At 37.3% G+C, this 18005-nt stretch overlaps 1 protein-coding gene across 3 annotated transcripts in view; it reads right to left on the bottom strand.

Moving 5' to 3' along the window:
• The window catches only part of PHKB (phosphorylase kinase regulatory subunit beta), a 300058-nt gene that overhangs the window by 155150 nt on the left and 126903 nt on the right, over nt 1-18005 (bottom strand). For all 3 annotated transcript variants that reach the window (XM_021705835.2, XM_021705837.2, XM_021705836.2), the window contains one exon: nt 9285-9400. In XM_021705835.2, coding sequence (XP_021561510.1) covers nt 9285-9400 — 116 coding nt within the window. The remainder of the gene's footprint in view (nt 1-9284; nt 9401-18005) is intronic.

Below are 18005 nucleotides of genomic sequence, written 5' to 3'. Positions count from 1 at the left end.
TATATATATATATATATATATATATATATATATATATATATATATATCTCATATCTCCATTCATTCATTCATCTATCAATGGGACACTTGGTTTACTTCCATATCTTGGCTGTTGTGCATAATCAAGCAGTAAACATAGGACTGTACATATCTTTTCAAATTAGTGTTTTTGTTTTCTTTGGGTAAATACCCAATAGCGGAATTACTAGATTATATGGTAATTCTATTTTTTTTAAACTTTTTATTGTTATGTTAATCCCTATACATTACATCACTAGTTTTAGATGTAGTGTTCCATGATTCATTGTTTGTGCATAACACCCAGTGCTCCATGCAGAACGTGCCCTCCTCAATACCCATCACCAGGCTAACCCATCCTCCAACCCCCCGCCCCCCTAGAAACCTCAGTTTGTTTTTCAGGATCTCGTCTCTCATGGTTCGTCTACCCCTCCGATTTCCCCCCCTCATTCTTCCCCTCCTGCCAACTTCTTTTTCTTTTTCTTAACATATATTGCATTATTTGTTTCAGAGGTACAGATCTGAGATTCAAGTCTTGCACAATTCACAGCACTTACCAGAGCACATACCGTCCCCAGTGTCTATCACCCAGTCACCCCATCCCTCTCACCCCACCCCCCACTCCAGCAACCCTCAGTTTGTTTCCTAAGATTAAGAATTCCTCATATCAGTGAGGTCATATGATACATGTATTTCTTTGTTTGACTTATTTCACTCAACATAACACCCTCCAGTTCCAACCACGTCATTGCAAATGGCAAGATCTCATTCCTTTTGATGGCTGCATAATATTCCATTGTATATATATACCACCTCTTCTTTATCCATTCATCTGTTGATGGACATCTTGGCTCTTTCCACAGTTTGGCTATTGTGGACATTGCTGCTATAAACATTGCAGTGCACGAACCCCTTCAGATCCCTACATTTGTATCTTTGGGGTAAATACCCAGTAGTGCAATTGCTGGATCATAGGGTAGCTCTATTTTCAACTTTTTGAGGAACCTCCATACTGTTTTCCAGAGTGGCTGCACCAGCTTGCATTCCCACCAACAGCGTAGGAGGGTTCCCCTTTCACCACATCCACACCAACATCTGTCATTTCCGGACTTGTTAATTTTAGCCATTCTGAGTGGTGTGAGGGGGTATCTCATTGAGGTTTTGATTTGGATTTCCCTGATGACGAGCGATGTTGAGCACTTTTTCATGTGTCTGTTGGCCATTTGGATGTCTTCTTTGCAGAAATGTCCGTTCATGTCTTCTGCCCATTTCTTGATTGGATTCTTTGTTCTTTGGGTGTTGAGTTTGATGAGTTCTTTATAGATTTTGGATACTAGCCCTTTATCTGATATGTCATTTGCAAATATCTTCTCCCATTCTGTCGGTTGTCTTTTCGTTTTGTGGACTGTTTCCTTTGCGTTGCAAAAGCTTTTTATCTTGATGAAGTCCCAATAGTTCATTTTTGCCCTTGCTTCCCTTGCCTTTGGCAATGTTTCTAGGAAGAAGTTGCTTCGGCTGAGGTCGAAGAGGTTGCTGCCTGTGTTCTCCTTTAGGATTTTGTTGGACTCCTGTCTCACATTGAGGTCTTTCAACCATTTGGAGTCTATTTTTGTGTTTGGTGTAAAGAAATGGTCCAGTTTCATTCTTCTGCATGTGGCTGTCCAATTTTCCCAACACCATTTGTTGAAGAGACTGTCTTTTTTCCATTGGACATTCTTTCCTGCTTTGTCAAAGATTAGTTGACCATAGAGTTGAGGGTCCATTTCTGGGCTCTCTATTCTGTTCCAATGATCGATGTGCCTCTTTTTGTGCCAGTACCATACTGTTTTGATGATGACAGCTTTGTAATAGAGCTGGAAGTCTGGAATTGTGATGCCGCCGGCTTTGCTTTTCTTTTTCAACATTCCTCTGGCTATTCGGGATCTTTTCTGGTTCCATACAAATTTTAGGATGATTTGTTCCATTTCTTTGAAAAAAGTGGATGGTATTTTGATGGGGATTGCACTGAATGTGTAGATTGCTCTAGGTAGCATTGACATCTTCACAATATTTGTTCTTCCAATCCATGAGCATGGAACGTTTTTCCATTTCTTTGTGTCTTCCTTAATTTCTTTCATGAGTATTTTATAGTTTTCTGAGTACAGATCCTTTGCCTCTTTGGTTAGATTTATTCCTAGGTATCTTATGGTTTTGGGTGCAATTGTAAATGGGATCGACTCCTTAATTTCTCTTTCTTCTGTCTTGTTGTTGGTGTATAGGAATGCCACTGATTTCTGTGCATTGATTTTATATCCTGCCACTTTACTGAATTCCTGTATGAGTTCTAACAGTTTTGGAGTGGAGTCTTTGGGGTTTTCCACATAAAGTATCATATCATCTGCAAAGAGTTAGAGGTTGACTTCTTCTTTGCCGATTTGGATGCCTTTTCTTTTTGTTGTCTGATGGCTGTGGCTCGGACTTCCAATACTATGTTGAATAGCAGTGGTGATAGTGGACATCCCTGCCACGTTCCTGACCTTAGGGGGAAAGCTCTCAGTTTTTCCCCATTGAAAATGATATTCGCTGTAGGTTTTTCATAGATGGCTTTTATGATATTGAGGTATGTACCCTCTATGCCTATACTCTGAAGAGTTTTGATCAAGAAAGGATGCTGTACTTTGTCAAATGCTTTTTCTGCATCTATTGAGAGGATTATATGGTTCTTGTTCTTTCTTTTGTTAACGTATTGTATCACGTTGATTGATTTGCGGATGTTGAACCAAACTTGCAGCCCAGGGGTAAATCCCACTTGCTCGTGGTGAATAATCCTTTTAATGTACTGTTGGATCCTATTGGCTAGTATTTTGGTGAGAATTTTTGCATCCGTGTTCATCAGGGATATTGGTCTGTAGTTCTCCTTTTGGATGGGGTCTTTGTCTGGTTTGGGGATCAAGGTAATAGTGGCCTCATAAAACGAGTTTGGAAGTTTTCCTTCCATTTCTATTTTTTGGAACAGTTTCAGAAGAATAGGTATTAATTCTTCTTGAAATATTTGGTAGAATTCCCCTGAAGCCATCTGGCCCTGGGCTTTTGTTTTTTCGGAGATTTTTGATGACGGCTTCAATTTTCTTAGTGGTTATAGGTCTGTTCAGGTTTTCTATTTCTTCCTGGTTCAGTTTTGGTAGTTGATACATCTCTAGGAATGCATCCATTTCTTCCAGGTTATCTAATTTGCTGGCATAGAGTTGCTCATATGTTCTTACAATTGTTTGTATTTCTTTGGTGTTGGCTGTGATCTCTCCTCTTTCATTCATGATTTTGTTGATTTGGGTAATTTCTCTTTTCTTTTTGATAAGTCTAGCCAGGAGTTTATCAATCTTGTTAATTCTTTCAAAGAACCAGCTCCTAGTTTCGTTAATCTGTTCTACTGTTCTTTTAGTTTCTATTTCATTGATTTCTGCTCTGATCTTTATTATTTCTCTTCTCCTGCTGGGTTTAGGCTTTATTTGCTGTTCTTTCTCAGCTCCTTTAGGTGGAGGGTTAGGTTGTGTACTTGAGACCATTCTTGTTTCTTGAGAAAGGCTTGTATTGCTATATACTTTCCTCTTAGGACTGCCTTTGTTGCATCCCAAAGATTTTGAATAGTTGTGTTTTCATTTTCATTGGTTTCCATGAATTTTATTAATTCTTCAATTTCCCAGTTGACCCATTCATTCTTTCATAGGATGCTCTTTAGCCTCCATGTATTTGAGTTCTTTCCAACTTTCCTCTTGTGATTGAGTTCTAGTTTCAAAGCATTGTGGTCTGAAAACAGACAGGGAATGATCCCAATCTTTTGGTACTGGTTGAGACCTGATTTATGACCTAGGATGTGATCGATTCTGGAGAATGTTCCATGGGCACTAGAGAGGAATGTGTATTCTGTTGCTTTGGGATGGAATGTTCTGAATATGTCTGTGAAGTCCATTTGGTTCAGTGTGTCATTTAAAGTCTTTATTTCCTTGTTGATCTTTTGCTTAGACGATCTGTCCATTTCAGTGAGGGGGGTGTTAAAGTCCCCCACTATTATTGTATTATTGTCAATGTGTTTCTTGGCTTTTGTTATTAATTGCCTTATATAATTGGCTTCTCCCATGTTAGGGGCATAGATATTTACAATTGTTAGATCTTCTTGTTGGATACACCCTTTAAGTAGGATATAGTGTCCTTCCTCATCTCTTATTACAGTCTTTGGTTTAAAATCTAATTTGTCTGATATAAGGATTGCCACCCCAGCTTTCTTTTGGTGTCCATTAGCATGGTAAATGGTTTTCCACCCCCTCACTTTCAATCTGGGGGTGTCTTTCGGTCTAAAATGAGTCTCTTGCAGACAGCATATCGATGGGTCTTGTTTTTTAATCCAATCTGATAGCCCGTGTCTTTTGATTGGGGCATTTAGCCCATTTACATTCAGGGTAACTATTGAAAGATAGGAATTTAGTGCCATTGTATTGCCTGGAAGGTGACTGTTACCGTATATTGTCTGTGTTCCTTTCTGGTCTATGTTGATTTTAGGGTCTCTCTTTGCTTAGAGGACCCCTTTCAAGATTTCTTGTAGGGCTGGTTTCATGTTTGCAAATTCCTTTAGTTTTTGTTTGTCCTGGAAGCTTTTTATCTCTCCTTCAATTTTCAATGAGAGCCTAGCTGGATAGAGTGTTCTTGGCTGCATATTTTTCTCATTTAGTGCTCTGAATATATCCTGCCAGTCCTTTCTGGCCTGCCAGGTCTCTGTGGAGAGGTCTGTTGCCAATCTAATGTTTCTACCCTTGTAGGTTACATATCTCTTCTCCCGAGCTGCTTTCAGGATTTTCTCTTTGTCTCTGAGACTTGTAAGTTTTACTATTAGATGTCGGGGTGTTGAACTATTTTTATTGATTTTGAGAGGGGTTCTCTGTGCCTCCTGGATTTTGATGCCTGTTTCCTTTCCCAAATTAGGGAAGTTCTCTGCTATAATTTGCTCCATTATACCTTCTGACCCTCTCTTTCTTCTTCTTCTGGGATCCCAATTATTCTAATGTTGTTTCGTCTTATGGTATCGCTTATCTCTCGAATTCTGCCCTTGTGATCCAGTAGTTGTTTATCTCTCTTTTTCTCAGCTTCTTTATTTTCCATCATTTGGTCTTCTATATCACTGATTCTCTCTTCTGCCTAATTTATCCTAGCAGTTAGTGCCCCCATTTTTTATTGCACCTCATTAATAGCCTTTTTGATTTCGACTTGGTTAGATTTTAGTTCTTTTACTTCTCCAGAAAGGGTTTCTCTAATAACTTCCATGCTTTTTTCAAGCCCAGCTAGTATCTTTAAAGTGATGATTTTGAACTCTAGATCTGACATCGTACTAATGTCCGTATTGACTAGGTCCCTGGCAGTCGGTACTACCTCTTGTTCTTTTTGTTGAGGTGATTTTCTCTGTCTTGTCATTTTGTCCAGAGGAGAATAGATTAATGAGAGAACAAAATGCTAGCAGGGTAACAACATCCCCAGAAAATATACTCTAAACAAATCAGAAAAGACCTGAAGCAGGGGGAAAAGAAAGGGAAAGAGAGAAAAAAGAAAAAGAACACGAAAAAGATAAAGATAAAAACAAACAAAAACAGAATGTGATCAAATATGCTCAGGCTGGTATATAGATCAGTGCCACACACTAGATTTTGGGTGTATTTTGGTCTGTAGAAGAAACTGCCTCCCAAAATTTTAAAGAAAGAAAAACTTATATATGTACAAAAATAAGGGTTAATATGATGAAGGGATGGAATATGACTGTAAAGATGGAAATTATAAAAAATTTTATAAAAGGAATTGATAAGAAGTTGTTTGAAAAAAGAAAGAAGAGGATTTTTTTAAAAAAGGGAAAAAAAGGGAGAGAATGTGATCAGGCAGGGGCGTAGGAAAAAACCATATACTAGAGATTTAGGGTATATTTTGATCTGTTAGAAGAAATTATCTCAAAATTTTAGGGAGAACAACTTATTTATATATGCCAAAAATATGGGTAACTACTATGAAGAGATAGAATATGACTCTGAAAATCAAAAATAAAAATGTTTTTTAAAAAAGGGATTGATAAGATGTTGGTTGAAAAGACAGTTAAAAAAAAAAAACATTAACTTTGAAAGACAAAAGAATCATGGTAAAAAAGCCATGAATTCTATGTGCAGTATTCCCCTAGCGCTGGAGTTCTGGCGTTCTCATTGATCGGTAAACTTGGTCTTGGCCAGCTGTTCTCGCTGATCTTCTGGGGGAGGGGCCTGTTGCCGTGGTTCCCAAATGTCTTTGCTGGAGGCAGAATTGCACCACCCTTGCCCGGTCCAGGCTAAGTAATCTGCTTGGGTTTGCTCTCCGGGGCTTTTGTTCCCTGCAAGCTTTCCATACAGCTCGGAGGACAAGAGTGAAAGGGCAGCCTCCCAATCTCCACCCCGGAGGAGCCGAGAACTCGGGGCCCCGCTCCTCAGTGAGCCCCCAGAGAAAAGCAGTCAATCACTCCCGTCTCCCCAGTCTCTGGCCACACTCCGTGCTCATCCGGCCTGTGACCGCTTGTTTCTATCTCTGGCACCTGACCCCGTGTGGAGTCTCCAAACCCAGCAGATCCCTGCGGTGCGCCCCCGCATCTCTCCTCCTGGGGGAGGAAGGGGAGTCTCCCCGGATCTGCCGCTCGTTGGGTCCCTGCTGGAGGAGCAGTGGCCCGACTGTGCCGCGGATCACGGTTTATGACAATCCCAAGCTGAGAGCCCATGCCTCAGCTCCGTCTCTGCAGCCGGCTTCCCCGCTCCGATACCTTGGAGCTCTGCCGCACTCAGGCACCCCCGGTCTTTCTGCGACCCTGAGGGTCCTGAGACCACACTGTCCCACGAGGGTTCCACCCCCCACTTAGCCACCGGAGCGACGTCCCTCAGCGGAGCCGACTTCTAAAAGTTCTGATTTTGTGCTCTGCGGCTCTATCACTTGCCAGTAGCAGCCCACGGAGGCCCCTCCCCTGCCGTCTATCCTCCCGAATATCGCCTCGGATTCACTTCTCCGCACGTCTTACCTTCAAGAAATGGTTGCTTTTCTTCAGAGAGTTGTTGCTATTCTTTTTTTCAATCTCCTGTTGAGTTTGTAGGTGTTTAGAATGGTTTGATCCCTATCCAGCTGAATTCCTGAGAGGAGATGAAATCCAGGTCTCCTACTCCTCCACCATCTTGCTCCGCCCTGGTAATTCTATTTTTAATCTTTTGAGGAACCTGTATACTATTCTATACAGTGGCTACACCAATTTGCATTCCCACCAACAGCATACAAGGGTTCCTTTTTCTCCACATCTTCAATGACCCTTATTTCTTGTGTTTATGATTTTAACCATTCTGACAGGTGCAGAATGATATCTCATTGTGCTTTTAGTTTGCATTTCCCTGAGGATTAGTGATGTTGACTATCTTTTCATGTGTCTGCTGGTCTCTATAGGTCTTCTTTGGAAAAATGTCCATTCTGGTCCTCTGCCCATTTTTTAATCAAATTCTTTGTTTATTTGATATTGAACTGTATATATTATTTATATATTTTGGATATTAACCCCTCATCAGATATGCCATTTGCAGTATCTTCTCCCATTCAGTAGGTTGCCTTTTTGTTGATGGTTTCCTTCACTGTGAAAAAGCTTTTTATTTTGGTATAGTCCCAATAATTTAATTTTGTTTTTGGTTTCCTTACCTGAAGAGAAAAATATTTCTGTGACTAATGTCAAAATAATTACTGTCTAAGTTTTCTTCTAGGAATTTCATGGTTTCAGGACTCACACTCAGGTCTTTAATCCATTTTGAGTTTATTTTTGTGTACGGTATAAGAAACTCGTCCAGTTTCATTCTTTTGCACATAGCTGTCCAGTTTTCCCAATACCATTTGTTGAAGAAACTATCTTTTCTCCATTGTATATTTTTTCCTCCTTTGTTGCAGGTTAATTGACCATATAAGTGTGGGTTTATTTCTCGTTTCTCTATTCTGTTCCATTGATCTACATCTATTTTTGCCAGTACTATACTTTTTTGGTTACTATAGCTTTGTAATATATCTTGAAATATGCAATTGTGATACCACTAGCTTTGTTCATCTTTCTCAAGATTGCTTTGGCTATTGGGGTCTTTTGTGGTTCCATACAAATGTTAGGATTAATGTTCCAGTTCTGTGAAAAATGCCATTGGAATTTTGATAGGGATTGCATTAATAAATCTGTAGATTGCTTTGGGTAGTATGAACAATATAACAATACTGGTTCTTCCAATCCATGAGCATGGAATATCTTTCCATTTGTTTGGGCCATTTTCAGTTTCTTTCATCAGTGTTTTACATTTTTGGAATATAGGTCTTTAGTTCCTTGGTTAGGTTTATTCCTAGGTATTTTATTTTTGGTGCAACTGAGCTAAACTTTTCAATTAAAAGATAACCTCCCAGCATAAAATTTGGTGCAGTCAGTCACTAAAGCTATTTCGCTAACCTTAAGGAGTAAAGGAAACTCATACACCACTAACATCAGTCATAAGCTATTGTTATTTATCAAGCCCACTAAACCAGAATGCAAGATGTTGATCACACCTCCTACAGAAAACAATAAATGTTAAGTTTTGTATAAAGGTTGTGAGTATCTGGTTAGGATTTAAAAAAATCAGCTCTACAGGGCGCCTGGGTGGCTCAGTTGGTTAAGCGACTGCCTTCGGCTCAGGTCATGATCCTGGAGTCCCGGGATCGAGTCCCGCATCGGGCTCCCTGCTCGGCAGGGAGTCTGCTTCTCCCTCTGACCCTCCTCCCTCTCATGCTCTCTGTCTCTCATTCTCTCTGTCTCAAATAAATAAATAAAATCTTTAAAAAAAAAAAATCAGCTCTACAACATGGAAGGGAATTTTTACGTGCAATGAATATACATTTGGTATTTGGCAATTTTAATGTATTTGATCTTTCAAATGGTGTCATTTCAAAAAGGAAAAAGAGAAAGAGTTGGTTGAGCAGAAAGGCCAAGCCTTGGACTGGAGGCCGATATGCATGTACTGACACCATGGGAGGTTGGGAAAGATACCCTGTTTTTTCTTCCATCTGTTATTGGGTACTGAGAACAGTCTCTTGCTTTAATTTTAAGTGAATTTCATCTGCATCATATATAGGAAAAAAAAAGAGATGAAAATTAACATAGAAACCACAGTTGCAATCTAATACTTTGATTTTTATTCAAATTCTACACATTTAAATTAAAAAAAAAAAACGCTCAAAAATCAGCAAATTACCTTGAATGTAGCTCTGTGCTTCCATTATTATATTTGCTTCCTCTTTCCCAGACACCAAAGTCTGGTACGCGGTAAACTCTTTCTACACAAAATACAAGGTTTTGAATAAAAGAGACCTAAAAGAAAAGAAATGAAACATAAGGACACATGCAGTTACAGGATCTTTAGGTACTGGTAAGAGCAATTAGATTATCATTTGAAATCCAATTACACACTTGCTACCAACACTTTCTTAACGTGTTCAAATTCTTGATTTTTTATATTACTATGAATACTCTGTTATACCTGGTTTTTCTAATATAAAGCCAAAAGTGAGAACCTAATATACAATACAGAAATAAAATTTAAATCCTGTCAATGCTTCAAGTATAATTTTTCAGCAATGTATCTATTACTGTTCATGGAAACTGGATATCTTGAGAATTAAGAAAAACATAAAGCATTGTTTTATAATAGATAATATTTGTTATCTAAAATGTTCATATGAAATGTTAAATAAGTCTAAAACTTTGGAGATAAAAAGGTATTTCCCAGTTCTGAAAAGAGTCAGTCCATTAACTGACTTAAGATTAATCTGGAGTCTTGAGTCTATTAATCCTGGAATCTAATATTCTTCCGGTCTTTTCTACAGCTGTAGATACCCATTCTTATAAACTCAAAGCTATGATTGGAGATGAGCTCCAACCAACAGGCCAAGAGTCACAGTTTCCTTGTAAAGTTTTCAGACAACTGATGAAATTTAAACTCTCAAAAGTAACTACAGAAAGCAAAGATTATGGTCAGTTCTAATTTAAAAAAAAAAAACTGTTCATTTTATTAAAGACAATATCTTAACTGGGCTGCTGGTCTTAATTACAAGGTTTTAAATTAAGTCCCCATGTTTGGTTCAATACTGCAAACTGAGTATGTGCACTTGCCTATCCATCCTTCATCTCGAGATCCCTTCTGAAGTGACAATATGTATCTCCCACCTCCCCCCATACACATAATTAATATAATGTATATACTTTTAAGAATGACAAAAAAATAGGTGGGGGGTGTGCTAAATGGGTGATGGGCATTAAAGACGGCACTTGTTGGGATGAGCACTGGGTATTATATATAAGTAATGAATCACTAAATTCTATTCCTGAAACCAATACTATACTATATGTTAACTAACTTGAATTTTAATTAAAAAAACCTCTTTACACAATTATAATTATTGTATTTGAAAAAATAAAATCATTAATGAAGTATACACAAAATAAAAAAAAAGAATGACACATTAATAATACTAAAAAACCAAGGTAATATTTCACCAGTACACCAGAAACTCTGCCAAATTGTAATAGAAGAAAGCAATAGCAAAGAATTGTTTGAGAAATCAGAACAGAGGAAACCACAGCCTCTTAAAATGACTCTTCTTTATTCTCTAGGATCTCTGGAAAGTTTCTAAGCCCAGAGTCAACAAATACATTGCTTAAGAGTTGATCTGTAAAGCAGTCTACCCAGATGCTCTCACAAAAGATGAATGGCTAGTACACTGGAATCCCTGACATTTCCACTCTGTATCTGAACAGAGATGTTTGCCCTTAGGGCCAAAAACAGCTGACGTATTCAGTGAAGAAAAAAGCAATTAGAGTGTTGGAGCCTCACAGAATTAGAACAGAGCATAAGATAATTCTAGATTTCCACAAAACACATACGTATCCCGTAACTTCCCTATCCAAGAATGAAGCATTACATAACTACAGTAAACTTATTTTTTTACTTTGAATATTAGTGAGGCTCTCCCCAGCTTTCCCAGTTTCTTGCTAACTTGCCTATATACCCTAAGGAAAACCTGCCTATAGAAAAATCCTGGTCCATTTTCACAAAACCTGGTATCTTTAGCTCATCTATGGTCTTTAGAGTTATTTAGATTCTATAATACATACAGAAAATACTTTATACATTGTCAAGTCTTCAAGTTTAAAGATTTGAAAACATCTAAATCCTCCTTCCTTTCATAACAAACTTCTCAAGTATATAATCCATATTCCTGTTCCTTCCTTCTCTTAGGAGGACTTTAGGACAGGGCTAGGCCCAAGTAAGGCAGTCTGCTCAGAATGCCTACATGGTATAATAAGTGGCTAGAAAGGCATTTCTGGCTAATAAGCCCTGTGAGGAAAACTAAAATACCATTTACATTCTAGTTCCACAAGTAAGGAGTCTGCAAATTGCCATTCCACCCCACCCTAAAAAGAAAAAAGCGGAACAGACTAAAAATTTAACACCTCTTCTTACACCCAAGGGGGGGGGGGGGGGGGGGGGGGGGGATGGTTAGACAGAGCATACTGCTGCCCTAAGACTGGAGAGACCCACAGGTGAATACAGACAGCCATGGCTTCCTGGAGCAGAGACTCATGAGGCAGAAGTCACCTTGGGAACCAGTGCCAGGGTAGTAAAACCTGAAATTTAGTAATTGAACTGCTAGAGGCTCAGTTAAAAACTGGAGTAAAAACTCTTAAGAGTTAACATCTCCAGGAGGACCAAGTCATAAGGAGTTCAGGTTGAGATTTACCTGCAAAATATTGAGATTTACCTGCAAAAACTCCACCAGGTTCCCATAGAAAATGAGGAAAATCCCCTATGTCTTCCAGCAGGGGGAGGGGAAAAGAAATCATTCTGAAATACAAGTATCCACACTTTCTAAAAGTTCTTGCTACACTAGTTCACTTTTACAAAAGACCTACATTACTACCTGTTTTCATTAACTGAAAGAAATCCAAAGAGGATTTTCACTTTTACATTAAAAAAAAAGCCGTTACTGTACAAATGCAGGACTTTTGTAAAAAAAAAAAAAGTAAATGTGTAAACCTTCACTTTACACATTAAGGCTTACAAAAGGTTCCATAGGAACACTCTACTTTCAGATTGTGGGGGAAATCTCTACGTGGAAACACTGTGTGGAAAATGGTTAACCAGACCTTGACCTATTGGTCAGTAGAACCTAACTGACCTGGGGAAGGGGAAATACCCAACTCCAGCCCGCTCTACTCTTCCAGATGAGGAAGAGAAATATTCAACTTGAGCCTACTAGAGCTATTTTACCTTGCTTAAGGGGAGAGGGAAAAAAAAGAGATACACTTGTGAAGTTCATAGTCCAGAGGCACAGGCTAACTAAAAGACTAGACCTAATCATCGGATTACAAAATACTTTGCATCCCTTCCCCTCATATCTCACCACATTACCAAGGGCCTATTTACAACAGTTCCTTTATACTACATCATGTCCAGCTATCAAGAAAAAATTACAGAGCATATGAAAAAGAAAAAAAAAAAACCTCACACAATTTGAAGAGACAAAGTAAACATCAGAACTATATTTGACAGGGATGTTGGAACTATCAGACTAAATTTAAAATAACTATGACTAATATGATCCGGAAACTGCTGAATGAAGTAATAGTAAGCAAGAACACAGGGGCAATGTAATCAGAGATGGAAATCCAAAGAACAAACTCCTCAAAAATGCTAGATATAAAAAAATACTATAAAAGAAATTAAAAATGTCTTTGATAAACTTACCAGATTCAACACAACTGAGGAAAAAATCTTGGCTAGAGGCTATATAAACAGAATCCTTGAAAACTGAAAAGCAGAGAGAACAAAACTGAAAAACACAGAACAGAATATTCAAGGGCTGTGAGACAACTAAAAAAGGTGTAATATATGTAATAGGCATACCAGGATGAGAAGAAAGAAAGAAAAAAAGGAACAGAAGAAATATTTCAAACAATAACAACTGAGAATTCCCCCAAATTAAGTCAGATACCAAACCACACACATAGGAAGCTCAGACAAAACTAAGTAGGATAAACGTCCCCAAAAACTACACCTCAGAATTTCATTTTCAAATAACAAAAAATCAAAGATAAAGAAAAAAATCCAGAAAAAAGAAAAAACAATTACCTTACCTACAGCAGAACAAGGCTAAAAATTACATTCAACCTCTTCTCAGAACCATCTAGGTGAGACTGGAATGAAATACTGAAAATGCTGAGAGAAAAAAAAAAAAAAAACCTAAAAAACTATCAACCTAGAATCCTGTACCCTGCAAAATTATCTTTCAAGAGTGAAGGAGAAATAAAAACTTTTTCAAATAAATTGAGGAAATTTGTTGCCAGTAGGCCTGTCTTGCAAGAAATGTTAAGTTCTTTAGAGAGAAGAAAAATAATGTGACAAACTCAGATCTGAATAAGTGAAGGTGAAATAAATTTTTTTTTATTACTCTTAATGGATTTAACAGATAACAGTTTGTTCAAAATAATAAATAGTAACAATGTAATTGATTATGTATGGTTTTTTTTTTTAAAGACTTTATTTATTTGACAGAGAGAAAGACAGCGAGAGAGGGAACACAAGCAGGGGGCATGGGAGAGGGAGAAACAGATTCTCCGCGGAGCAGGGAGCCCAATGCGGGGCTCGATCCCAGGACCCTGGGATCATGACCTGAGCCGAAGGCAGATGCTAACAACTGCACCACCCAGGCGCCCTGATTATGTATGTTTATACCAACATGTATCCTTATATATAAGTTAATGACAGCAAAGATATAAGGAAGGAATTAGGGTTATTTTGTTATTATAAAACACCACACATGAAGTGGTATAGTGTTATCTGAAAGTGGACTTGGATTAGTTGTAAATGTATATTGCAAACTCCAGGGCAACAAGTTAAAAAAAGTAAAAAGAGGTCTAACTGATATGCTAAGAAAGGAGAGAAAATAGAATCATATAAAAAACTCAAATTTAAACCACAAAAGGCAAAAAAGAGTGGAATACAAAAATGGAGAAACAGGACAACAAATAGAAAACAGTAACAAGTATGGTAGAGAGTAATCCAACTATATCAACAATTACTTTGAATGTCAATGGTTTAAATGAACCAATTAAAAGACAGAGACTGTAAGAGTGGATCAAAAACATGACCTAAATATATGTTGCTATAAGAAACTAACTTTAAATATGAAGATACAAATTGATTACAAGTAAATGAATGGAGGAAAATATACCATGCTAACGCTAACCAAAAGAAAGCTGGAGTAGCTATTTAATTTCAGATAGAGCAGACTTCAAGGTAAGTAAAGTTACCAAAGATAAAGAAGGGAATGACATAATTATAAAGGAGTTAATTCTCCAAAAACACAAAACAATCCTTAACATGTATGCAACTAACAGAGCATCAAACTATGTTAAGCAAATACTAGCAGAACTGGAAAGAGAACTAGATGAATTTGCTATCAAGGTTGGAGACTTTAACACCCATCTATCAGAACTAGGTAGATCCAACAGCCAGAAAATCAGTAAGGACAGCTGAACTCAACAACACCATCAATCAACTGGATACAATTGACATCTATAGACTAGTCCACCCAACAACATGAAAATACACATTCTTCTCAAGTTTACATGGAATATTCACCAAGAAAGAACATATTCTGAGCCAAAAAATACACCTTAATAAATGTAAAAGAATATATATCATACAATGTCTTTTCTCAGACCACAACAAAATTAAACTAGGAGCCAGTAACAAAAAGATAACTAGAAAATCCCCCAAATATGTGGAGATTAAACAACATACTGCTAAAAAACACAAGCCAAAGAAAAAAATCTCAGAGAAATTTAAAAATATTTTGAGATAAATGCACTTTTCAAAATTTGTAGGATGCAGTGAAAGCAATGTGTACAGGGAAATTTATACCACTGAATACATATTTTAAAAAGAGAGATCTGAAATCAATAATCTAAGCTTCTACCTTAGGAAACTTTGTAGTTAATAAATATGTTAAGGGAGAGGCTTTAAGACTACATAAATTGTTTCTCTTCATATTTTCATCCAATAATTTTAGCATTTATCAGTAAATCTTGTTTATAATAATTATTACTATAGTTCTTGCCTAAAGATTATTTTCTATTTCCCTATTTACTTTCATTTATTAATTGGAATTCTACCATAAAAATGTTTTATGTGACACTGTTGCAATGAACATCTTAGTATGTTTCTAGGAGCTTCTCAGCCATTTTGACAACATGGTACACATAGAATAATATTTGTACAACACACTGAAGTTACTGGACAAGACTCCTGGCAGCCAGAGTTAATTGTCCTGGGAGGTGACACAAATACCTTTAGAATGAAGGACTCAGTTCCTCAGCCCATCTGTAACCTGTCTGTGGTATCCTAGCAGGAAAGCTCTGATCTAGGGTATATATCTGAAAGTTGAATTGCTAAATTGTAGACTAAGTGCACTTTTAACTTCACTAGATGTTGTCAAGATGCCCTTCACAGTTTAAAAAAACTGGTGACCAAGTTCTGGCCAATAAAATTAGGCTGACATCACTGGGTAAGGCTTCTAGAAACTGTTTTTAAAGACCCTCCTTCTTTCCCAATTCTTACTTGCTAGTGTCGACATGATACCTAGAAGAACAGCACCTTTATTACAATTATTTGGATAAATGTCCCATGTTTAAAGATGGCAGAATAGGAGAAAAGTAAGTCTATATCCTTGATGACATTGATCAGCTACTGTTAAAGCCCAGGACTTCCAACCTCCAAAAATGCTGGTGCATGAAATAAAACTTGTATCTATTGAAACCACTCTTAGTTGGGTTTTCTATTACTTGTTGCCAAATGTAACTTAAATTATATATTATCCATGACTCATTTCACATTTTCATTTCTTCACCTTTCCTCTTTCTCTGCTCTCCCTCTGCCAGCTGGAGTTGGTTTGCAATTTAGGATCTTAAAACGTCTCTGCCGACTCAATCAAAAGTAGTATATTTGTCATTCTCTATCAGACCATGCCATTTGAATTTGCTACATTGAATCTTATCTTTTTTTCTATTTTAGTAAGCTTTTGCCGATTTTCCCAACTAAAATGTAATTTCTACAAGGCAGGGAGGTGCTTTGTCTGTCTTCATCATTCTGTATCCCTAGTGCCTAGAACAGTAATTTCTACATGACAACTCAACCAATTTGTTGAAGGAATGGTTAAATGACCTACAAACATTTTTAAAAGAATTTGATTTTTCATACTACCTCTGTCAAGTTTTATAAAATTATAGCAACCTCATAAAACTTATTAGGGAGCTTTTCCTGTTTTATCAGGAATTACCTCTTCCTTTAAGCTTTGGTAAGATTTGCCTATAAAACTAGCTGGAACAGTTCTTTTTTCTGGAGAAGTTGAGGGGCAGGGGAAAGATTTCTTACCAATAATTTACTTTTGTCAAAGACTATAGATCATGCATTTCTGACAGGGTGAAAACTGGTTCTTGGAAGCAAAAGAAAAAATCTTAGATATTACAATAGAGTGTGGCCCTGGAATGTTCAACTCTACCTTGACAAAATCTTATTCCCTAATTTCTCACATTACAGACAACTTACATAGCTCCCCCCCCCTCTTGAGGGCAACAACAAAAATAATAAAAAGGTTAAGACCATAATATAGGTCTATTTTATTTTTCTATTTCTTAAGTTAGTATTAGTAACTATATTAGTTTGCTAGAGCTGCCATAGCAACATACCCAAGACTGGTCTTTATTTTCTCATAGTTATGAAGACCATATACCAAGATCAGGGTGTCAGCAGGTTTGGTTTCTTCTAAGGCCTTTCTCTTTGACTTACAGGTGGGCCACACTCTTGCTACTTTGTCCTCACATGGTTGTCCCTCTGATCACATATGCCCCTGGTGTCTCTTTGTATGTTCCAATTTCTTCCTCTTATAAGTACACCAGGCAGATTGTATTAAGGCTCACCATGTGGGCATGATTTAAACTTTCCTCTTTAAAGGACTTATCTCCAAATACATCTGCAACAATCCTATTTCCAAATAAGACCACATTTTGAGGTACAGGGCCTTTGGGTTTTAACATAGAAATTTGTAGAAGGTGGAAGGCGGGGGCACAAATCAGCTTATAACAGTAACTTATGGTTTTCCCAGAACACATTCTATTTGGGATCATTTTGATATTTATTGTCAAATAATTTCTTATTTGTAGTTATATTCTCCTTTTCATTCCTAATACTATTCATCTGTTTAAGTATTCCTTTTCTGCTGGGCAAATGTTGTTGAAGTTGGTTTAAATTATTAACCTTTAAAAAAATACAATTCTTGGTTTTGTTGACAATCTGTATTCTAACTTCACATTTTACATAATTATTTATATTTTTATCTTTATTACTTTCTTCCTTCTACTTGCTTTGTGTTTATTACAGTATTTTTTCTGAATTTAAAAACAGAACACTTAACTTGCTAGTTTTTCATCATAACTCTTTCTTTTTTTTTTTTTTTTAAAGATTTTATTTATTTATTTGAGAGAGAGAGAGAGCATGAGAAGGGGGAGGGTCAGAGGGAGAAGCAGACTCCCTGCTGAGCAGGGAGTCCGATGCGGGACTCGATCCCGGGACTCCAGGATCATGACCTGAGCCGAAGGCAGTGGCTTAACCAACTGAGCCACCCAGGCGCCCTATCATAACTCTTTCTTAAAGCTAAAAATTGCCTACTAATAACACTTCACAGCTACATTTCACAAGTAGTGGTGCATAGTGTTTCACTGCCATTCCATGTTATTTCTCAATTTCCATTTTCATTACTTCTTCAAAATCATAAAACAGAAGTGTGTATTTTTAGTTTCCAAAAACAGGATATTTAGTGGGCACCTTTTACCCACTGACTTCCAAATTTAATGTAGT

This window comes from Neomonachus schauinslandi, chromosome 16 (assembly GCF_002201575.2).
Source record: "Neomonachus schauinslandi chromosome 16, ASM220157v2, whole genome shotgun sequence".
Taxonomy (NCBI): domain Eukaryota; kingdom Metazoa; phylum Chordata; class Mammalia; order Carnivora; family Phocidae; genus Neomonachus; species Neomonachus schauinslandi.
Note: the sequence above shows the minus strand (reverse complement) of the source record. Positions and strands in the feature narration are given on the sequence as shown.